We start from the raw sequence: 23,620 nt of genomic DNA on the forward strand, positions 1-23,620 counted from the left end.
ATACGTTTTTCCCTATCTTTTCTCCCCAACATACGATTCTGCGTGACGCCATGTTATTATAAGTCTGGGTTTGTGTATCTGCATAGACTTAATAATAACGCGTTGCAATACATTCATATGTACATTTATCAATATTAGGTACCTTATTAGTATTACTGAGTACTACTGACTGAAGCTCTTTCATTTTCCTGTGTGGTTTCCTTGTGAGGCTACACACTACTTGACATGCGCAGTAGATCAAATAACCGCTCTTATTAAAATCGATCGAGTTTGGCAACACTGTTTCAGTTATTCGATATAAATGTTTCGCAACTCACAAACCTGATTCTCGATGTCCTTTTGTTTATTGAGGCGGTTGTAGTTGATTACTTTTTGGTCCGAGTAGATCATGTTGGTATTCACCAACGTTTGCTGCTGCTGCTACTACTACTACTACTACTACTACTACTACTACAACTTGTCACAACCACCATCACCACCACCACCAGCAAAGAAAAAAAAAACATAATGGCATGTTTTTGTTTTATGTTTATTCATTAATTAATTTAGTTGATGTTGCATGATACACAATGCATCATGCACAAAAAAAGTAATAAACCACAGCACACAAGCAATATATAAACCATCAAGCATAGCAGACTGCATCAAATTAATTACATGTATTGCACATGAAAATAACGCACCTGAACTCCACATTGAAGGAAAATAAATAAATAAATCTTTTGACTAAAAACTACAAACATTGTTTTGAATAGCGCCATTCCCTAAAAGTGAAAGATGCATCCAAAATTATAAACATGTCTTGAAACCTCCCTCTTGAAACAGTTTAAATCATTGGTAAGAGGAGACAAAGAATCAGACAGGGAGTCCCAGAGTTTACCGGCAAAATGGATGAAAGATTGGCATTACTGGTCAACTCCTGCGTTAGGGAGGTGGACAGAACAAAGATGAGAGAAAGTCGGCACTACTCACACATTTCCACTACAGTAGTATCCTCATTTCCTCATCCAGATTTGCTCCCCACACTCAGCAGACTCTGGCACCAGCAGTCATTCAAGCAGCCCCAACACACTCCCCACAGTGGGCGTTTTCTCCAGCACTGGCAGGTCGCTCCTCACTCCCTTCACGGCGGCGCCAAGCTGAGAGGTGTCCACAGGAAGGCGGCAACTATACAAGGCACACCGCCTTCCCAGCCCCCACACCTATACACACCTGCTCGCCTACCTTCCTTGATACTGAAACAAACCGCCACGTCAATCCACAGGAAGGGAAATAGTGCGTAGTAGATACAAGATATTGTATCCATTGTGGTATATCAAGATTCACCTACCATTACCTTCCGAAACAAACCAATATACTCCTATCAGTCTTCACGAAAAAAAAGGGATATATATATATATATATATATATATATATATATATATATATATATATATATATATATATATATATATATATATATATATATATATATATATATATATATATATATATATATATATATATATATATATATGTATATATAACAATAGAGTAGCAAGTGAAATCTTAGATAGAGCAAGATGAAATAGCTTACAGCTGCAAGACAACTATAGACATGCAGATGGAGAGACAAGATGTACTACAATGTGTAAGGCAGAGATGGAAGATCTCAATAATTTTATATTAAGGCGTCCTGGATATTTAGAGGAAAGGGAGAAAGAACGATGGCTTCAACAACCTTATCTAGAAGAAGAAAACCAAATATTGTGGTAATTATTGTTTGAAGAGAGGAACATATATTTTTTTATGTAAAAGGGAAACTGGCCAAGGACAACAAAAAGTGAAAATAAAAAGGGCTTACTAGAGTGCCAGTCCTAAAAGCAGATAAAAAAAGATTCTCCAAATCTATAAGACATGTGTCTTGAAACCTCCCCTTTGAAAGAGATCAAGTCACAGGGAGGAGGAAATACAGCAGGCAGGGAGTTCTAGAGTTTACCAGAAAAAGGGATGAATGATTGAGAATACAGGTTAACTTTTGTATAAGAAAGAACTAAAGAAATATCATACTAGTTTTGGAAGGAAACAAAATGCAAGAAGAGAAGGGAAGAACAATAATGAAGAGAAATATGAGGGAAGCGCCGTTGGATGAAGGCATCTTCCCGGTAACAGCAAGCTGAAACTGAGTGGAGTGTTGTAATTCACATCACCTCTTGTTGCGTAGTCAGCCTTACCTGGCCAGACTTGAGGCACCTGTTGTAGCTCCAGCCCCAGCCTATGCATCGCTGTAACAGGGAAATAAATTATCAGTCCGCAGGTTTGAAGGCAGATCGAACACTTTCCTGATACGTATATATTATTAATGTGAAAATGCTAACTGGTAAAAGAAATGCATGAAAAAAATAAAAAAAGCAAACAAAATTGGAAACTGGAGACTAACCTTGTATAAGAAATGCATAAAAACACAGAAAAAAAAAAGAAACTGGTGGATTATTCTGACTATAGAAAAATGTTAATCCTCAGGTACAAAAAAAAAAAAAAGCTGACACACACACACACACACACACACACACACAGTTCTGCGTGGTTATCACTCAGGCTTAAGAGTTTTCTCAATAGTACACATCTTTATTTTCGTTCTTATCTATGTCATTTATTTACTGATATTTTTCTATTTATTAATAGAATTAATCCATTTATCTATTTTGATTTATCATTATTTTTCTTTAATCGGTACAAGAGTTTTCGTTGGCGTGTGGATGTTTTGTAGGTGAAGTGAGGCATGTCAAGACAGTGTCATGAAGCTCTCGTAAATGTTATACGAACCAGTACAACATCAAAACATTTCCTACACAAATATGCCATAAAATACCTAAAATATATAAAATGAGTAAAATTTTGATTCATCAGGAATTACTGTTTTCTTGACTAACCACTACACAACTCACTGCTCACAGCATAACACTCCCACGCACCTGCTGAAAGGGCCGAGAACACAGTAAGCCAGGAAGCAACGCGGTAATACTCTTAGTGTTGTCCATGTTTAGTTTGTACAAGGAGGAATGCATAAAGACGGAGAGTGAGATCGAGGGATGGCAGAACAGCAAAGGATGAGTCACAGAGGAAGATGCAAGTGACGGAAACAACTGGAAGAGACTCGTACCTAACTCGACTCTTTCTGTGAAGCAAACAGGCCTGCCAACACCGACTGACACCGGCTGACCCAGAGACCAAGCATTTCATTATCATCCGACCCGGGGTGCAGATACTTTTATTCTTATTTATTTATTTATTTATTTATTATTATTATTATTATTTTTATTGGAGCACGTGCATGACGCCAGCCCGTCCAAGGAGTAGAGTAATAAAGACCATAATTTATGACAGGCACCTTGTTTGCTTCCCATCATATTCCAGCCGTGCTTTATCTGAGCAATGCCGACTATTTCTGCCTCGGTACCTAGTGCTATTGTAAGTGTTCTCCATGCTTTTGTGTAAGATGTCAATTAATTAAAAGTGAGGAATAAAATGCTAGTTTGTGACAGCCACCTTGCTTGCTTTACCACACATCACCGCATCACTTCCCCAGCCACATTGTACCCGGGCAAAGCCAGAACTATACCTCTGTTATTATAGATGCTACTCTAAGCGTTATCTAGGTTTATGTGTAAGGAATTAAGAGTTAGGAATAAATAGTAGTTTGTGACAGCCACACTGCGCGCTTCACCACACCACATTCCAGCCACACTTTACCACTTTACCGTGTTGCAATACCAGTACTCTGCTATAATAGTATTGCCATATTACGTCGGGTATCTCTGCTAGTACCTCCATATTACATCAGTGCCTCCGTCCAGTACTGTCATATTACCCCAGTTACTGTCATATTGCGACGGATGTCTCTAATAATACCGTCATATTCTAAACAAGGGGTGTCACAGTGATTCCTGTAAACCTCACCTGGACAGCAGTCTGAGTTCGTAACAGGCAAGTTCCAGCCATATTCAAGTCGGATGCCTGTGCTAGTACTGTCGTATTCTCAGTGACAAGTAATGCACAGTGATCCTGTAAGCCTCACCTGGACAGCAGTTTGGGTTCTCTGCAAGCAAGTCCTCCCGCTGATCCCTTCCGTGCGACACTTCTGCAACGGGAGACACTTAGAGCCTTGGGAACACTACACTACTCGTGAGTGAACACACGATATACACGAGCTCCCCTTATGCTGCTTCTGACAGCGTGCCCCTCTCTGCTACATTTGAGACGATTTAACTTAGCAGAATACTTGTTAAAACACCATCCTCGAAATTACTATTTTCAAAGGCCACGAAGACGATTACTGCTGTGTATCAGTGAAGATGCATTATACTCTTTAAACTGTCGCTAGACTCATGGACACATTCCTGAAAATCTTAAAAAAAAAAAAAAAGTCACTAAAGCTGATAAAAGTTTGAGAGTACGGTGCTTAGTGGCGCAGGCAACGAAAGTTCCTTGCTTAAGAATCCCAGACGTGAGAGAAGACACTGCATGAACTCTTCTTAAGCTGCTTCATTGAGTCGCCTTAGACGATTTAATTCAGCAGAAATGAGACTGCTGGCGCGGAAATCTTTAAATTACCACATCGCCTCTTTGCTGCACTGATGTCTGAGTTTTCGTTTCTTTTCATATAAGCGGGACAACAAAAATGAGGAAAGAAATATTTACTGGAAATGCCAGTCCCTAAAGAGGAAAGGCCGAAAATACAACCGAAAATTACCTGGAGAGGTGTCTCAAAACCTCCTCCAGGAGGAAATGCAGAAGTAGGCTGAGAGTTCCAGAATTTACCGGTAAAAGGTGCTGAAGACTGGGAGAGCTGGTTAACTCTTGCATTAGGGAGGTGGACAGGATAGGGGTGTGAGAAAGAAGAAAGTCTCGTGCATCTAGGCCGTAGGAGGAGGGGAGGAATGCAGTTAGAAAGATCAGAAGAGCAATCACTGCGAAAATGGGGGTAGAAGATAGCAAAAGATGCAACAATGTGGCGATGCGAGAGAGGGTGAAGACTGTCATACTTAATTATTAATGTTATCACCTCAGCATTTCATTACGTTTGAAGAGAAGCCATCTAGCGGACACAGTTGGTAGCCAGAATTAGACACGAGTATTGCTGTTACTGTCTGCCATGCATAGTTCACGTCTTGTATGGACAGGCCAACAAGTCATTTGGAACTCTAAATAAGCGTTATGATGCATGGAAATAAGGTGATGCAAGATGGAATTACACACACACACAAACACACACACACACACACACACACACACACACACACACACACACACACACACACACACACACACACACACTATAAAATAAGATAAGTAAAATCTCCACGATGATGCATTTTAGGCACATATTTAAGTATTTAAGTACCTAAGTATTAATTAAACCTATATTTAAGTATTCCGTGCTCTTGTAATGGCAATTTTCAGAGGCCACAAAGATGATAAGTCAAGCTGTCGAAAGAGTTTTACCACTGAAGATACAGAACCCTTGGTAAACTCCCATTGGAACCGTGAAAACTCCCTTGGAATTAATGCGTATTTTCAAAGGCAAAAGTCGTGATGAGAAGCAAAGTGTTTAAGAGTGCGGGCAAGAAAGGAATACACGAAAGAGACGAAGCACACGATAGAACGAACCACATGGAGAAAACTTATCCAAGCAGCACCAAATATGGAAACGTGACTCAAGCTAAGTAGTAGTAGTAGCAGTAATTGTAGTAGTAGTAGTAGTAGTAGTAGTAGTAGTAGTAGTAGCAGTAGTAGTAGTAGTAGTAGTAGTAGTAACAGTAGTAGCAGTAAAGGTCTCAAGACACTTCTTCAACTCCGGACAATTCTTTCAGCCCTTCATCTTCAGGGACTGGCACCTCAGTGAGCCTTTTACTGCTTTTATAAATTCTGTTGCCCTTGGCCAGCACCTCTTACTTAAAAAAAAAAAAAAAAAGTAGCGTAGCGGTGCGCGGGAACCTCACCTGGCACATGTCGAGCACGTCCCTGCTCATATTAGTGCACCCGATCCTGGCGATGTTGAGACACGCCAGCCGCTCATGCACGCAGCTCTCACGGGTGCAGGGAACGTGGCCGGGCGAGCACGACACGGTGACCTGCACAGAGGAACATACTGAAGGGTCGGTGCAGGAAGCCTTCAGGGCCACACGTAGCAGTCCCTATATGAGTATATTTACCTATTATTATGAGTATATTACCTGTCATTTCCATCCATACATTTGTCTGCTCTTCTTTAAAAGCTCCTTAATTACTCTGCACTAATAACCTGTTTACTGAGTATTGAGAGAGAGAGAGAGAGAGAGAGAGAGAGAGAGAGAGAGAGAGAGAGAGAGAGAGAGAGAGAGAGAGAGAGAGAGAGAGAGAGAGAGAAATTTTACATACTAAATGGTGTATTTTCTTCCCTCTCATTTCCTTCCTCAAACCTCTTTTTTATTTATCAGTTTTCAAGCAACTAATTACTCAAGATTTACTCACTAGAACTGGTTAAGCAAGTCAATTTTCACCTTTTTCATGGGTAAACTCTGGAATTCTCCCCTGCCTTCTTTTGTGTGCATTTCCTCGTCTCTGCCTGTGACTTAAACTCAGACTTTCAAAACACTTTTCCTCGTAATTTTGGACACTCTTTCTGGATAACTGTTCTTTGAGACTTGCATCTTCAGTGGACTTTTTTTTTTCCTGTGTTTATTTATTTATTTATTTATTATTTTTTTATTATTTTTTACTCCTTGTCAAAACTCCTCTTACATAATAATAATAATAATAATAATAATAATAATAATAATAATAATAAACGAAATGATGCTAAAATAAACTTCTTTTTTTTTTGTACTATTACTTTTTTCAAGTCAACCTTTTTCCTCAACTTCCTAAGACAACTGCACCTGCACCTGCCATGGTATTGCAAAACTGTACTAAGCTCCAGATTTACCTGAGGCGCCACCGTTGCTACGGCTGGGGCGGTGGTGGTGGCGGCGGCGGTTGTCGGGGAGGTAATCGTGGGATCGGTGGTGGTGACATCGGTGTTGTCAAAGGTGATGCGGACGAGGGCAGTGGTGGTGGTGATGGTGGAGGTGGAGTTGCCCTGACCCAGACGTAAATCCGGTGTCACTCTGCCGTCCTGCTCAGGAATGGGAAGAGGATAAATTCAGCGCCAGAACATATTAGCATATTCTGAAACACTTCTTGCCACACCTCGACTGTTTTTCAAAAGGCTTTAGTTGAAGTTACACGGATTTTTAAAGATTTTTTTTTTTATGGCTCTAGTGACAGATTAATAAAACTTCTACATCATTAACAGGAGAAACACTCTTGAGAACCCGGCTTATCATCTCTTTGGCCTTTGAAAATGGTCGTGGTGAGAGAGCAAAAAGTTTCAGAATACTGGCCATAAGAACATAAGTGAAACTGCACGAAGCCATCAGACCTACACCAGGCAGTCCCTTTATGCCTCGCCGAGACGCACCGCCAGTGTCTCTCCGCCGCTCTATTACGGAGGAGGAAGAGAAAATGTTTAGTATCAGAACATAAGGGCATAAGAAAATAAGGTCCAGACGCATCACTGGGGTCTCTCCGACGCTCTTTTTAGGAGGGGCGGGGAGGAGAGAGAGGACGCGGTTCGTGGTTGAACATAAGAACACCAAGGAAGCTGCAAGAAGCCGCCAGACCTGCACGTGGCAATACCTGTGTGGAACTTAAGACTATTCCGGTCCGGCGTTTGTCAAGTAGAGATAAATAGATAGACAGGCAGATAAATAGACAGACTGACACACAGACAGACAGACAGACAGACAGACAGGCAGACAGACAGATAGATAGATAGATAGATAGATAGATAGATAGATAGAAAGACATATAGATAGATATAGATAGATAGATAGATATAGATAGACAGATAGATAGATATATCAGCAAATTGGTAGATAAACAGATAGACAGATAAATAAACAGATAGACAAACAGGTAAACAAATAGATAAATCAATAGACAGACATGAATAAATAGACAGATACACAAACAGATTGACAGACAGACAAACAAACACAAGTTGGCAGAGAGGCGCTGACCTGGGGCGTGGTGGGCTGAGTGGGGGTGGTCGTGCAGTCGTCCTCGTCACTCTGGTCGGGGCAGTTGGCCACCCCGTCACACAGCACATCCTGGGGGACGCACCTCTCCTCAGTAGCACACTGGAACTCCTCTGGCTGGCAGCCCTGGCAGAGGTGATGGTACAGATGCAGATTAGATGACCCGCTCTATGTATATTATGGACCATACTCTGAAACAATTCTGCCGTACCTCCACTACTTTCAAAAGGGTCTAGTTGAAGTGACACGGGTTTTTATGGGTGTTTTTACGGTTTTAGTGACAGATTGACAAGATTTCTATGTTATTAACCGGTGAAATATTCGTGAGAACCCAGATTATCGTCTCTGTGGCCTTTGAAAGTAGTGGTTGTGAGAGACCAGAGCGTGTTTGAATACGGGTCTAGGTATGCACTGACAAAGCCGATGATACAGATTAGAGACCCCGTGTTATATATAATAGGTGTGCACTGACAGAAGCGATGATACAAATTAGGTGCCCCGCATTACACGGTACATGTAATAGTACTAGGCGTGCACTGACACAGGCGATGGATGCAGGAGAGAGACGCCGTGTTAGGTGTACTGTTGGGAAAACTCTAACCTATTATAAGAAATGCATGAAAAAGAAAATGAAAACAGGTGAGCTATTTTGACAGAACAGAAACGTTAAGACTCAGGTAAAAAAAATAAATAAATAAAAATAAAAATAAATAAATAAATAAATAGATAGATAAATAAATAAATAAATAAATAATAGAAAATAGAAAATAAAGTAAAATAAATACATAAATAAAATATTCATATATAAAAAACTGACACACAGTTTTGCGTTTTCATCACTTCGGCTTATAACACATTAGAGTTTTCTGAACAGCACATCGCTGTCGACGAGTTGGGTCAGGGTAATCATCCTTTCTTCATCTGACGGACTTATCTAAAGCACGAGAACATATCCTCTACCGCTACTCTCACGCTAACTGCTCTTTTGACCCTACTAATTGCATGCCTCCCCTCCTCCCGCGGACTCACTGCACAAGACTCTCTCTCACCACCATTCTGCTCACCTCATAAATGCAAGAGTAAACCAGTATTCTCAGTCTTCCATCCCTTTCACTACTAAACTCTGCAACTCCCCCCGCCTACTTCTGTATTTCTTCATTCCTTTGACTTGAATTCTTTCATGAGGGAGGTTTCAAGACACTTATCCTCCAATTTCGGGTGATCCTCTCGGCCCTTTCCTTTGGGGACTGGCACCTCAGCGGGACATCTTCTACATTCTTGCAGTCTTGGGGCAATTACTTCTTACAGGAACAAAAGAAAACAAGAGAACTTGCACTGTGCCATTTTTCTACTTAATATTCACCATGATATAATTTACTCTGACTCCCTTTCATAAGAATATAAGAGCACAAGGGAAGCTGCAGGAAGCCAGCAGGCCTACACGTGACAGTCCATGTGAAAAACATGCCTACTTATTTCCATTTATCATCCCCATCCATAAATTTGTCTAATTTTCCTTTAAAGCTGATAATGATTCGGCATTAACAACTTGATTACTGAGTCTATTCTATTCACTCAACACTCTATTTGAAAACCAGTTCCTTCATATCTCTTATTTAAATCTAACCTTATTAAACTTCAACTTCAACTTTATCACTTGTCCTGTCCTGATTACTGAGTCTATTCCATTCACCCAACACTCTATTTGAATCTTATTTAAATCTAACCTTACCAAGCGTAAGCTCTCTATCACTTGTCCTATCCTGATTACTGACCCTGAGCAGATTTACGTCACCAACTAACCATAAATGTTGAGGAGGATGTGGTTGATGGTTCTGTGGTTGATGGCGGTGTGGTGGACGGGGTTGTGATGGGCGGGGTTATGGTGGGCGGGGTTGTGGCGGGCTGTGCTGTGGTGGGACAGTCCATTTCGTCGGTGCTGTCGGAGCAGTCCAGCACGCCGTCACAGCGCTGGCTTGCCTCCAGGCAGATCCTGTCACTCAAGCAGAAGAACCGGCCCCTCCCGCACTCCAGCTGTGAGGGGGACGTCACATGTACTCTAGTGAGGGACTGCCTGTATTCTGAAACACTTCTGCGCCGCACCTCCACTGTCTCAAAAGCTCTAATTAAAGTTTCACGGGTTTTGAAGGGTGTTTTTACAGTTTTAGTGTTAGATTTATACATCATTAAAAGGAGAAACAGTCTTGAGAATCCGGCTAACCATTTCTGTGGCCTTTGAAAATAGTGGTGGTGAGAATAAAGCCTTTCTAAATAAGGGGTTTTGTGTGAGCTGCCCACGCACGCTTGTGATTAACCAAAACTGCACTTTGGGGGGCACTCACCGGAAGAATAGGAAATTTTAAGGAAATATGGGAAGCTGTAAGAAGCCATCAGACCTACACGTGGCAGCCCCTCTATAAAATAATGATACTCCTCTCTCTTTTGTCCTTCCTTCTCCTTTGATTTTTCCCTCACACACACACACTCTCTCTCTCTCTCTCTCTCTCTCTCTCTCTCTCTCTCTCTCTCTCTCTCTCTCTCTCTCTCTCTCTCTCTCTCTCTCTCCACCCCCACCCTTACCCCGTAGATGCAGTCGTCCTCGTCGCTGGCGTCCTCACACTCCGGGAATCCGTCACATCGCCACCACGAGACAATGCATCTTGACGACGAGACGCACCGGAATGTGTTGAGCGGGCACGTGCTCTGCTTGACAGGGTTTAGAAGGGAGTGTTTTTATGACAGAGCAGCACCAGCCAAGGCCAACAAAAAAGGGTAGGAAAAAAAAAAAAGCCCACCGAGGGACAGGCTCTAAAGAAAAAAAATAAAAAGCAAAGTGGATAACCTAAAATTGGAGAATAAATGTCTTGAAACCTCCCATTTGAAAGAGTTCAAGTCACAGGAAGGGGGGACACAAAAGCTAGCAGGGAGTGGCATAATTACTCGTTAGAAACATAAGAAAACAAGGGAAGCTGCACGCAAGAAGCCATTAAACCTACACGTGGCAGTCCTTTATATATAAAAAACGACCACTTTCACTTATCCATTTAATTATGTCTAATCTTTATAAGTGGGTTTGTGTACATGATAAATTAAATACAGTAGATACTCGTATTGGAAAAGGAGGTTATAAATATTCTAATTACAAAGGTTTACTGCTCATGTACGTGGACGGTGCTGTGTTGTGGTTGGAAGGAGAGGCGTGGTGGTTAGCTGTGGTCGAAAGAGGCGTGCTGGTAAGCTGTGGGCGAAAGAGGCGTGGTGGTTAGCTGTGGTCAAAAGAGGCGTGCTGGTAAGCTGTGGTCGAAAGAGGCGTGGTGGTTAGATAGGGACTGACCTGTGGCGTGGTTAGGAGAGGCGTGGTGGTTGGATAGGGAGTGAGTGAGCTGTGGCGTGGTTAAAAGGAGAGGCGCTGTGGACTGATCTGTGGCGAAGTCGGTAGCTGAAATGTGCTGGTTACTTAGATTAGGTTACGTTAGGTTAGATTAGATTTAGGTTAGGTTAGGTTAGGTTAGGTTAGGTTAGATTTAGGTTAGGTTAGTTTAGGTCAGATTTAGGTTAGGTTAGGTTAGGTTAGATTTAGGTTAGGTTAGTTTAGGTCAGATTTAGGTTAGGTTAGGTTAGGTTAGGTCAGATTTAGGTTAGGTTAGGTTAGGTTAGGTCAGATTTAGGTCAGGTTCGGTTAGGTTAGGTTAGATTTAGGTTAGTTTAGGTTAGGTTAGATTTAGGTTAGGTTAGGTTAGGTTAGATTTAAGTTAGGTTAGGTTAGGTTAGGTTAGATTTAAGTTAAAGTTAGATTAGATTAGATTAGATTTAGGTTAGATTAAGTTAGGTTAGATTACGTTAGGTTAGGTTAGGTTAAGTTAGGTTAGATTTAGGTTAGGTTAGGTTAGGTTAGGTGTAGAGAAACACTGACCTGAGGCGTGGTGGTTTGCGGGCACAGCGACTCGCTCTCGTCACTCGCGTCGTAGCAGTTCCCTACACCATTACACAGCAAGTCCAGGGAGAAACACATGTTACCAGTAGCGCAGCGGAACTCCCCTGGCCGGCACACCTGTCCCCAGTAAACACAGCAGCTACAAATACTGCCGAATTTCCCGACAGGGATTAAGGAGAATGTGACTGCATGAGGAATCAAGGCCATATTCTGAAACATTCCTGTGGCGCGTCCCTACTGCTTTCTAAAGACTAGAGTTGAGGTGACACGTGTTATTAAGGGTGTGTTTACAGTTCTAGTAATACATTAACAAGAAACACTTCTGAGGAACTGGCTGATCACCTCTGTGGCCTTTGAGATTAGACGTGGCGAGAGAGCAAACCGTTTCCGAAGGTCCGTATTCAGAGTCGCTTTGCTCTCCCACCACGACTGTGTTCAAAGGCCACAGAGATTGCTGATCAGCCGTGCTCTCGAAAACATGTTTCCACTTAATAATGTAGAAATCTTGTAAATCTCTCACTACAACCATATATATATATATATATATATATATATATATATATATATATATATATATATATATATATATATATATATATATATATATATATATATATATATATATATATATATATATATATATAAAACAGCCTTAAAAAAAATCTATTCTATTCTATATTTATAGAAAAGATGGGTGAAGGAAGAATAATATGAGTATAAGAGGATAGTGAGAAATAATGAAAGAAGTATAAGATTAAAGATGGTGGGCTGTCCACCTTGCTATTTTACTTATTGATGTTATACTGTGTATTATGTGTTTGTGAGAATGTTTGTGTTTTGTGTGCTGACTTCATGTGATGGCACGGGCCGCGATTGTTCTCCCTGTTACACCGCAGGCGAGTCGAGAAAGACTCTACCACTACTCCCTCGCCGACACCACACAACTCTTACCCCCTATAGGTAGGTCCCCGGGTGTCGGCGACTCAGGATGAGGTGCAACCCCCTCCCCATCTACCGCTTGCTGGGGGCCAGCAAGCCCTACCAGTGGCCAGTACCCCTCGGCTGTGCACTACGGTGTGGTGAACACCGGCGTGGCATACCGCCTCACCGCCGACTCAGGGCGCGGAGTGGGGAGAGAGGAGGCCAGCTACGAGTCCCATGTGAAGCATGTGTGTGTGTGTGTGTGTGCTGTTTAGTGTGTTGGAGTTACATAATATTCTTTCCTTTTCAGATGCCCCGTGTGTGCTGAGTTTTTGTGTTTGGCCATCTTCAGGAATACAGTGAGTAAAGGTAAGTGTTTTAAGGTGAGTATGTTTCCTTTATTTTCGGTTTGTTAATAGATTGGGTTGGGTGTTGTTTTGCATGCCTGTAGGCTGCTAGGGAAATCACGGTGGTATTTTACTATTTGATCTGAGTTGTCTTTTAGGCTTTGATAGATAGGCAGGCCCAACTCATCAATTTTTTCCCAAATTGTCTTTGCTCTGTAGTGTAGACGTATATTGAGAGGTGTTGTTTTGGTGTGTATGTGTACTTGTTCTGTTGTCATGGTGTAAGGGTGTTTCTGATTTGTTGCAAATCTAAGTGCTTTGTTTTGAACTTTTTGAAGTTTGCTAATTTGGTTATTGCTCATTGTGTGTATAGGGATTGGAGGGTAATCAAGTATTGGTAGTATTAGTGCTTTTACTAAGTGTATTTTTATTTTCTCTGGCATGTTATGTAACTTGCCTTAAAAAAACCCGTGTATCTTCACCACGACTATATTCACAAGTCACAGAGATGATCAGTCGGGTTTTCAAGAGTGTTTCTCCTGTTAATAATGTAGAAATATTGTTAATATGTCGCTTAGACCATTAAGGCTCCCTTTAATATCCGAGTAACTTCACCTAGACTATTTTCAAAAGCCACAAAGAGGATCAATCGAGTTCTAAAGAGTGTTTCTCCTGCTAATAATGTTGAAATCTTGTTAATTTGTCGATAGAATCACAAAAATACCCTTATAAACCTGTATAGCTTCAACTAGAGCCTCTTGAAAATGGTCGAGGTGCAGCACAGAAGTGTTTCAGAATACGGTCCTTAGGCGCTTCAGTGGCAGGAGAGATGAGGGGGGGGTGTGGCCAGGGATCTTCAGGGTTAGTGGACAGGGTTCAGGATCAGGGGTTTTGAAATACTCTTGGCTCTTTTGTTTAAGCTCATAGAATTCATTTGTTGAGTTGTCATGTGTGTGTGTGTGTGTGTGTGTGTGTGTGTGTGTGTGTGTGTGTGTGTGTGTGTGTGTATTTTAGGTGATATTTCATATTTTCATTTTATGTTTGTGCGTTACTAGCTTGTGTTTTCAATGTCTTGCTGTGTTTTTTGATCGCCGCAGAGCCTCTTATATCACATCAGCCACCAAAGCCCACCTGCGCGGGGCTGGTGTTGTCTTCCTCGATGTCAGAACAGAGTCTCTCGTCGGCGCCGTCTGAGCAGTCCAGTTCGCCGTCACACGTCCAGGAGGCGGGCAGGCAGCGGCGGTCATATGGACACAGGAACTCACCGGACGAACACGAGTCCTAGGGAAAGAAGAAATCTTGTTAATTTGTCATTAGAGCCGCAAAAACTATGTAACTTCACCACGACTATTTTCAAAGGACGCAGAGATGATTAGCAAGTTTTCACAAGTGTTTCTCCTGTTAGTAATGAAGAAATCTCGTTAATCTCTCACTAGAACCGTAAAAATATTCTTAAAAAAAAACCGTGTAACTTCACCACGACTATTTTCAAAGGACACAGAAATTATTAGCCTGGTTTTCACGAGTGCTTTTCTGTTAATAATGTAGAAATGTTGTTCGTCTTTCACTAGAACCATATAAAGACCTTTAAAAACTCGTGTAGCTTCATGGGGATGGATAGCCCATACCTATTAAAGCCATCCCTCAGATCCCCTCTTAACCTACCTGGCAGTGTTCGTCGGCGCCATCAGTGCAGTGGTACACGCCGTCACAACGCGTCCAGGATGGCAGGCAGGTGTTGTCTGCTGCACACCTAAACTCGTCAGGGCCACACCCCTGCGAGGGCGACAAGAGAGCAAGTCACGTATATTTTCTGCTCAACTTAACTACGTATTAATATATTATCAGTATTTCGTCAGAATGCTAAATGGAAGGGAAGAAGACGTGGCAGGACGAAGAGATGGAAGGACTGCGTAGGAAATGATGAGAGAGAGAGAGAGAGAGAGAGAGAGAGAGAGAGAGAGAGAGAGAGAGAGAGAGAGAGAGAGAGAGAGAGAGAGAGAGAGAGAGAGAACCAAAAAGAGGAAAAAAAGAAAGAAAAAGAAGGAAAGATGAGAACCCCAAAGGAAATAAATAAATAAAGAAAGAAAGAAAGAAAGAAAGGAAGAAAGAAGAGAACCAAGAAGAAGAAGAAGAAGTGAATGGCAATGATCCGTGAAGAGAAAACAATTCCTGAGGGACAGTTAGTTACCTGACAGAGGGGGGTTTCGTCAGAGCCGTCGTTACAGTTTCCTCGCCCGTCACAGCGGAGGTACAGAGGAATGCACTGCCCACTCTTGCACCGCCACTCGCTCCTGTAAGAGGGAGAGAGAGAGAGAGAGAGAGAGAGATTAGGTGGGGAAGACAGACCCGTTCAGTATGGTCTTTGTTTTAGCATTGAGATCTATGTAATAAATTGTTTGGATGCACATCAAGAAAAAATTAGGTTAATTTCAGCCTTGGTAAAGTACAGAAGTACACTTGTAAGGGAATGTGGAGCAAAAAAAAGTGCTTTTAAAAATTGTAGTTGATAATGGGAAAAACTGAATGACAGTAAAACTCCTCTCTCTCTCTCTCTCTCTCTCTCTCTCTCTCTCTCTCTCTCTCTCTCTCTCTCTCTCTCTCTCTCTCTCTCTCTCTCTCTCTCTCTCTCTCTCCCAACATCGATGACATGAAGATGAAAAGAGAAGAGCTGTCAGATTGCTCTCTACAGCACCCTGTCTTGCAAACTCTCCTTTCTTCTCCACTCGGCACCGGGGACTGTATTCTGAAATTCTCTCTCGTCTCCACTACTTTGAACTGACTCTATTTTTTTTTTTTTTTAATGTAAGAGGGGGCACTGGCCAAGAAAAACAAAATCTATATAAAGAAGGCCCAATGAGGTGCCAGTCTCCAATAAAGAGCCAAAGGGAATTACCAAAATCAGAGAAGTCTTGAGACCTTCCTCTTGAAAAAAAAAAAAAATGCAAGAAAGGAGAAATACAGAAGGAGGCAGGCAGTTCCAGAGTTTACCTGTGAGAGATTGTGAAACCAGTTAACTCTTGCGTTAGGGAGGTGAACAGATTACGGGTGAAAGTAGAAAGCCTTGTGCAGTGGATGCTGTAATGGTTTTCGAGAATATTTCCATGATTCCAGGAATAAATTAACAAGGCTTCCACATTATCGACTGGAAGAGACACCCCTGAAAACCGTACTAATGATCTCTTTGGCCTTTAAAAACTATCGTGATGAGAAAAGAAAACGATGAAGAATACGAGCCTCAACCCGTACTCTGAAACACTTCTACACCGCACCTTCACTGCATTCCAAAGGCTCTAATTGAACTTACAAGTGTTTTTAATGATGTTTTACGTTTCTAGTGACAAATAAACAGTATTTCTACATTTATAAAAAGGAAGAACAGACTTGAAAGCCCGGGTAATCATTTCTCTGGCCTTAATAAAGAGTCCTGGTGGGAAAACAAAGCGTTTAATAGTACGAGCTGTGGGTTCCATACTCACTGTTGGCATTCACTCAAGCAAGCGTCTTCTGCAGCTTCCTTGAACCAGCGAACCTCCCTATACAGCGTGGTAACGAGGAAAGCCATCTCCCGTGCGTACAGCTCAGTCTTCTTCAACACAAGCTTCTGAGACTCGTGGACATCTGTGGTGCGAGGCTCATGACACACTGGTTGCTTGAAACATTATTCTGAAACACTTCTACGCCGCATCTTCACTACATTCAAAACCTTCTATCTACGTAGCTGAAGTGACATGGGTTTTTAAAGGTGTTCTTATGGTTCTAGTAACAGATTAGCAAAATTTCTACATTATTAGCAGGAGAAACAATGTTCAGAACCTGGATTATCATCTCTGTGGTCTTTGAAAATAAGCGTGGTGAGAAAGCAAAGCGTTAATAAAGCAGAAATCTTGTTAATCTGTCACGAGAATCATAAAAACTCCCTTAAAAACCCGTGTCAGATGTCATGTGCCGCAGAAGTGTTTCAGAATATGCTCCTGCGTGTGTGTGCGTGTGTACGGTCACTACTGGCACGTATTATTGCACTTTTTTTAATGTCGTTTCAATGGGATGAGTGTCCTTTCCTATACTTTTCATAGGAAGACCTTCAAATCCTAATACAGCTTCGGTTTCCCGCATCTAGCCTTACTATTATTATTATATATATATATTTTTTTTTTTTTTATGTATTTAATATAAAAACTAAATGATCAATAAAAAAAAATATCAATGTCAATATCAATATCATCGTACACATCAGACAGAGGCCCGTGTTCAGAAACGCTTTGCTCTCATCACGACTATTTCCAGAGGCCACAGAGATGACTTGCAGGGTTCTCAAGACTGTTTCTCCTATCAAAAAATGTAAAAAAAAAACTCGTCAATCTGTCACTAAAATCATGAAAACGGTCTTGAAAACCCGTGTCACTTCAACTAGAAGGAGAGAAAGTAGTGGAGGTGTGGCACAGAAGTGTTTCAGAACATGGTCATTACAATGTGTATGGTGTGTGTGTGTGTGTGTGGTCACTATTATCATACTTATCTTTCTGAGTGTTATTCAAGGAGTCTAGACAAGAGAAAGTATATAGACTCCTTGGCGCTACCTGGCGTGCACCCGATAGTCTGGCGCAAGTGAGCGAAGTTCCTCATGCCCTTTATAATGCGGGAGGCGACGGCCTTGTTCGCCCCGACGGTCTCGTCTAGCCCCTTCCAGTCCTCGACGGAGGGGGCGTTCTGGCCGCGGCAGTGCAGGGGCACCAGCACCACCAACGCTGCTACCAACACCACCATCACCACGGACTCCTTACTGCCTCCCATCTGTGACAAGAGATGCTTTGCCTGCAAGTAGTAGTAGTAGCGCTGTAGGTGGTGGTGGTGTTGTTAGTGGTGGTGATGGTGTAGTAGCAGTAGTAGTAGTAGTAGTAGTAGTAGTAGTGGTGGTAGTAGTAGTAATAGTAGTAGTAGTAGTAGTAGTAATAATAATAATAGTAGTAGTAGTAGTAGTAGTAGTAGTAGTAGTAGTAGTAGTAGTAGTAGTAGTAGTAGTAGTAGTAGTAGTAGTAATAATAGTAATAGTTGTAAGGTTAATGACGTCAGAGAGAGAGAGAGAGAGAGAGAGAGAGAGAGAGAGAGAGAGAGAGAGAGAGAGAGAGAGAGAGAGAGAGAGAGAGAGAGCAATAGATGTGTACTCATAACACACAACTGACCAGTGATTTGGTTAGTGGAGGCACAAATGAACTTTTTCTTGGAGCGAGAGGGTAGATGGCGAAGTAGGTGGTGACCGGGGATAGACGCCAAGACGCTGCAAGGAGGGTGTGTCTGCTTGACCACCGCCCTGCATGCACTGAGCGGCGTTACTCCATTCAGGCCTGGCAGAGACATTTGCCCAGCTAGCACTTATCCCCGTGTTCTGAAGCGACTATTTTCAAAGGCCACTGAGATAATTAAATGAGTTTTCAGGAGCCGTTTTTCCTGTTGATAATGTGGAAATCTTGTTTATTTGTCACTTGAAGCTTAAAAAAATCTTCAAAAATTATGCCAATGATGTAGAAATGTTAATCTCTCACTTGAAAAACAAAGCACACAACAAACCGTGCAACTTCACTACGACTACGTGCATTTTCAGAGGCCTCGAAGATGACTAGCCGGGTTCTCACAAATGTTTCTCATGTTAATAATATAGAAATCATGCTAATCTGTCAATAGAACCGTAAAAAAAATAGTAAAGTAAAATAATAATAATAATAATAATAATAATAATAATAATAATAATAATAATAATAATAATAATAATAATAACAAAAATAAAAACTTCAGATAGAGCCTTTGGAAAGTAATGAAGGTGCAGCACAAAAGTGTTTCAGAATAATGTCCTAAGATTATTGTGACATCTCCTGCTGTGCCCCGCATTCCCCAACACACCAGCGTCTTAGCATTACTATTGTTAGCGTGATGTAGGGCACATTGCTGGGGTTTTCAAGGACGTTTCCATGATTCAGGTCAGAGTTTAACAAGTCTTCAGCATCATCAGTGGCAAAAACGCTCTTGAAAACTTTACTAATGATCTCTGTGGCATTTGAAAATTGTTCTAAGAGAGAGAGAGAGAGAGAGAGAGAGAGAGAGAGAGAGAGAGAGAGAGAGAGAGAGTGAGTGTGTGTGTGTGTGTGTGTGTGTGTGTGTGTGTGTGTGTGTGTGTGTGAGCGCGTGCATGTGCGCGTGCGTGCATGGGTGCGTGCGTGCGTGCGTGTTATGAAGGAAGACTTGAAGGGTTATAACCACCTATCCTGGAAAAGAGAGAGAGAGAGAGAGAGAGAGAGAGAGAGAGAGAGAGAGAGAGAGAGAGAGAGAGAGAGAGAGAGAGAAAGTAAAATAACTGCTTGATTACTAAAAAAAACGATCTCTCTCTCTCTCCTCTCATCTCTCTCTCTCTCTCTCTCTCTCTCTCTCTCTCTCTCTCCTCTCTCTCTCTCTCTCTCTCTCTCTCTCTCTCTCTTTCTAGGATAGGTGGTTATAACCCCTTGAAGTCTTCCTTCATAACTTAAACCTGACACTTGATATCATCTTGTTGCTGATCTTTGTGCTTCTTCTAGTCTACCAATATGTTGATTTGAATGTGTGCGTGCGTGCGTGTGTGTGCGCGCGCGTGTGCTGACTGCAGACTGACCAAAAAAAAAAAAACACATCACGTCTTCTTTCTTAAGGTCAATCATTGGAGTGTACACTCTGTCATTTACACACACACACACACACACACACACACACACACACACACACATTCAAATCAACATATTGGTAGACTAGAAGTAGCACAAAGATCAGCAACAAGATGATATCAAGTGTCAGGTTTAAGTTATGAAGGAAGACTTCAAGGGTTATAACCACCTATCCTGGAAAGAGAGAGAGAGAGAGAGAGAGAGAGAGAGAGAGAGAGAGAGAGAGAGAGAGAGAGAGAGATCGTTTTTTTTTTTTAGTAATCAAGCAGTTATTTTACTCTCTCTCTCTCTCTCTCTCTCTCTCTCTCTCTCTCTCTCTCTCTCTCTCTCTCTCTCTCTCTCTCTCTCTCTCTCTCTCTCTCTCTCTCTCTCAAGTTAGCTTATCTTAAACTAGATAGAAATCCTCATCGGCAGCTGATATTGATTCTGATACATTTCACTGCATGAATATTTAGTAAATGAAATGCACATCTTGAAAATCTAATACGTACACCAAGAAATGAAAAAAATTGACTCATATCACAAGAATTTTTTTTTTTTTCTGGACAACCATTCGTGAGTTAAAACAACACACACACACCACACACACACACACACACACACACACACACACACACACACACACACACACACACACACATACACATACGCACACACACACACACACACACACACACAGGCCATGATGCAAAGGTTACCCGTCATCACCAGAGCGCCTACATGGTCAGCACTTCCGCGAGGTTACCACAAATTTGAGTCAGTGTGTGGCTGAGGTGTTGGTTGAGGTGTGGGGCGCGCAGCAGCAGAGTAAGCGTGTAGAGACGCCCACGCAGCTCAGAGTCGACTGACCTGAGCTGCAAAACACGTCGCTTGACACATCACAACCACCACCACCACCACCACCACCACTGTCGTCAATGTTACTTGTATTTGTCACCCTACCACCACCACTACCACCACTACTGTCATCATTGCTACCTGTATTTGGCACCACCACCACCACCAACACCACTACTGTCATCATTGCTACCTTTATCTGGCACCACCACCAACACCAACACCACTACTGTCATCATTGCTACCTGTATTTGGCACCACCACCACCACCAACACCACTACTGTCATCATTGCTACCTTTATCTGGCACCACCACCAACACCAACACCACTACTGTCATCATTGCTACCTGTATTTGGCACCACCACCACCACCAACACCACTACTGTCATCATTGCTACCTTTATCTGGCACCACCACCAACACCAACACCACTACTGTCGTCATTGCCACCTGTGTCTGGCACGACCACCACCACCACCACTACTGCCGTCATCATTACCTGTACTTTGCGTGTTATTCTCCTGTTATTTCACCTGAGCGAGCGAGTGTGTTCAGGTGTCCTCCAGTCACTTCACGGTGTATGTTTGATACCAAGTTCAGATTACAATTCAAATTTAAATTGTTTACTTATATAAAACATGGCTATTCTCGCAGGATTACAGACCATTCATGTCAGAGTCGGGCTACACACACACACACACACACACACATAGAGAGAGAGAGAGCGCACGCATCATGTAGCATTAAAAGATTGAACAATAAAGATCTTAACTAAGAATTACATGAAATAGATTAACACTTATAAAGAGGAAGCAATAAAAGTAAAAAAAAACAACACGGAATAAACTAACACTTAAAATGCACAATAGAAATACAAGTCATTCAAAATAGTACCAACGCTAACATCAAATGTCATACAACACAAAATTTTACCGAATTAATGAGAAACAGATGTATACCTCGCAGTGTTCGCTCACAGCCAGGGCCAACGAGCACACACACACACACACACACACACACACACACACACACACACACACGCTGTTTGGAGTAGCAATTCCTGACTACTGCGTGCCTCGTCAGGTGGTCGTGGGAATGTCATGGAGACCCTCATAGCTACTACTACTACAACTACTATTACTACAACTACTACTACTACTACTAATAATAATAATAATAATAATAATAATAATAATAATAATAATAATACTTCTTACTGCTACTACTAGTACTACCACCATTACCACTACTACTACTACTACTATTACTACTACTACTACTACTACTACATGTGTGAGATTTATAACAGCAGAGGCGATCATTTATCCGCCTTCCTCCCGTGTTGTTTCTTTTCAACATGAAGGCATGCGGTATTGAGGCAAAGTCAGTAAGTGATGACGTAATGAACAGCTTCTGATGCTTCTGATGCTTTGGTGAAAATGTGATATCGATGCACCAACTCATCCCGTATGTGCATTTAAATCTTTCTCTCTGCCTTAGAATTTATGATGATGCATTGTAGATCACAAAATAAAATTAACAATGTGACGTACAAATATATCCACTTGATGTGAATATTTGGTATCGATGCTCATTCAACAATTAATCCCGGAATATGCAAAGTTTGATGCGCCTCCAGTGAAAAAAAAAAAAAAGCTATATACTTTTCTATTTGAAGGGCATTGCTGTACATTATTTGTATGCAAAGAGTGAGAAAGTATTTTACAAGAGGAACACCCAAAGTAACCGTGGTGACGTGAAGAAGAAAATGGAAGTAAAGTGAATGACTTGGCTTGGACAAAGTGCAAGAAGGGACGAACTGCATGTCACCAGAGGAATGCTAGATATATGAGAGAGAGAGAGAGAGAGAGAGAGAGAGAGAGAGTTGCGGTACGTCAACAGCTCTGCAAGGGGGTGATGTGCAGGCGTGCTGACAGCGGAGTGCTAGATGGCGGGTGAACCTTGGCGGGGATAAGGAGTGTGGCTTGATGTAGGGAGGATAATCAAGTGTAAAGAGAAGCGTCATCTCTTCCCATCTTTGTCTTAGAAAACCAGACGAAGCGATGCTGGAATAGAAGTGTTCGTGTCGTGGATTTCTCAAGAATTCTTCGTACTTTATGTAAGAGGGCCGCTGGCCAAGGGCAACAAAATTTTAATAAAAAAAGCCCACTTACTACTAAGAATTGTCAGTTATTCAGTCAATTAGTTAATTTGTCTCACTTCTTTGTATAGGAACGAAGCTGGTTTATTTTACAGGTATCGGCTATTTTTGCTTTGGATTGTGTGAATTTCATCCCAAGATTCATCTTCCTTGTTGCGCAAAATCGAGACAGACAGACAGACAGACAGACAAACAGACACTGTGTTCTTAGATATACATATCAAAGATTGACTGCCTAAATCGTGTTTAAACTGCAATTAATATAAAAGCGACATTATTTAGCAAGCATATTCCTCATGGTAGCTGGCAAATCATTTATTATTCTTTTTACAAAAAAAACATTTGAGCCAAACCTTCATAATGTGCGGAAGAGATTCGCCTGCTTGCTACTCATTAGAAGAACAAGTGAATAGGAGCCCCCGGCATTGTAAACAACACCTTTCACACAACGCCTGTCAAACTCGGAAAGGTGTGTTCCTCAGCCGAGTGTTGCCGTGGTGCACACCAGGTGATACTCGTGTTCCTGGCCTGACGCGCCGCTAAGCATCTTCAAGTCTTCTGGGAGGCTTAGAAGCGCGGTCTTTATATTCGAGAAGGCTCTAATCAGTGTTACTGTTCTCTGGTGGAAA

The 23,620-nt window shown here is 41.8% G+C and overlaps 1 protein-coding gene across 2 annotated transcripts; it reads right to left on the reverse strand.

Annotated features, from left to right (window-relative positions):
• Nucleotides 1-510: 510 nt before the first annotated feature.
• LOC135116143 (low-density lipoprotein receptor-related protein 2-like) lies at nucleotides 511-18,645 on the reverse strand. 2 transcript variants are annotated; one of them, XM_064033379.1, is made up of 15 exons: nucleotides 18,485-18,645; nucleotides 17,882-18,095; nucleotides 16,781-16,922; nucleotides 15,493-15,595; nucleotides 14,967-15,077; nucleotides 14,433-14,582; nucleotides 12,013-12,150; nucleotides 10,680-10,802; nucleotides 9,903-10,133; nucleotides 8,082-8,225; nucleotides 6,947-7,135; nucleotides 5,982-6,113; nucleotides 4,058-4,120; nucleotides 2,214-2,264; nucleotides 511-1,235 (listed from the first exon to the last, which is right to left on the reverse strand). In XM_064033379.1, exons 2-15 carry the CDS (start codon nucleotides 18,093-18,095, stop codon nucleotides 1,221-1,223), a joined length of 1,806 nt encoding a protein of 601 aa, XP_063889449.1. In that variant the 5' UTR covers nucleotides 18,485-18,645; the 3' UTR covers nucleotides 511-1,220. The 2 variants fall into 2 exon arrangements, with proteins under 2 accessions (XP_063889449.1, XP_063889448.1); XM_064033378.1 differs by having other exon boundaries at nucleotides 17,882-18,116; nucleotides 18,485-18,644.
• Between the last annotated feature and the right edge of the window lie 4,975 nt (nucleotides 18,646-23,620).

The sequence above is a fragment of the Scylla paramamosain genome, chromosome 30 (genome assembly GCF_035594125.1).
Source record: "Scylla paramamosain isolate STU-SP2022 chromosome 30, ASM3559412v1, whole genome shotgun sequence".
Lineage (NCBI taxonomy): Eukaryota > Metazoa > Arthropoda > Malacostraca > Decapoda > Portunidae > Scylla > Scylla paramamosain.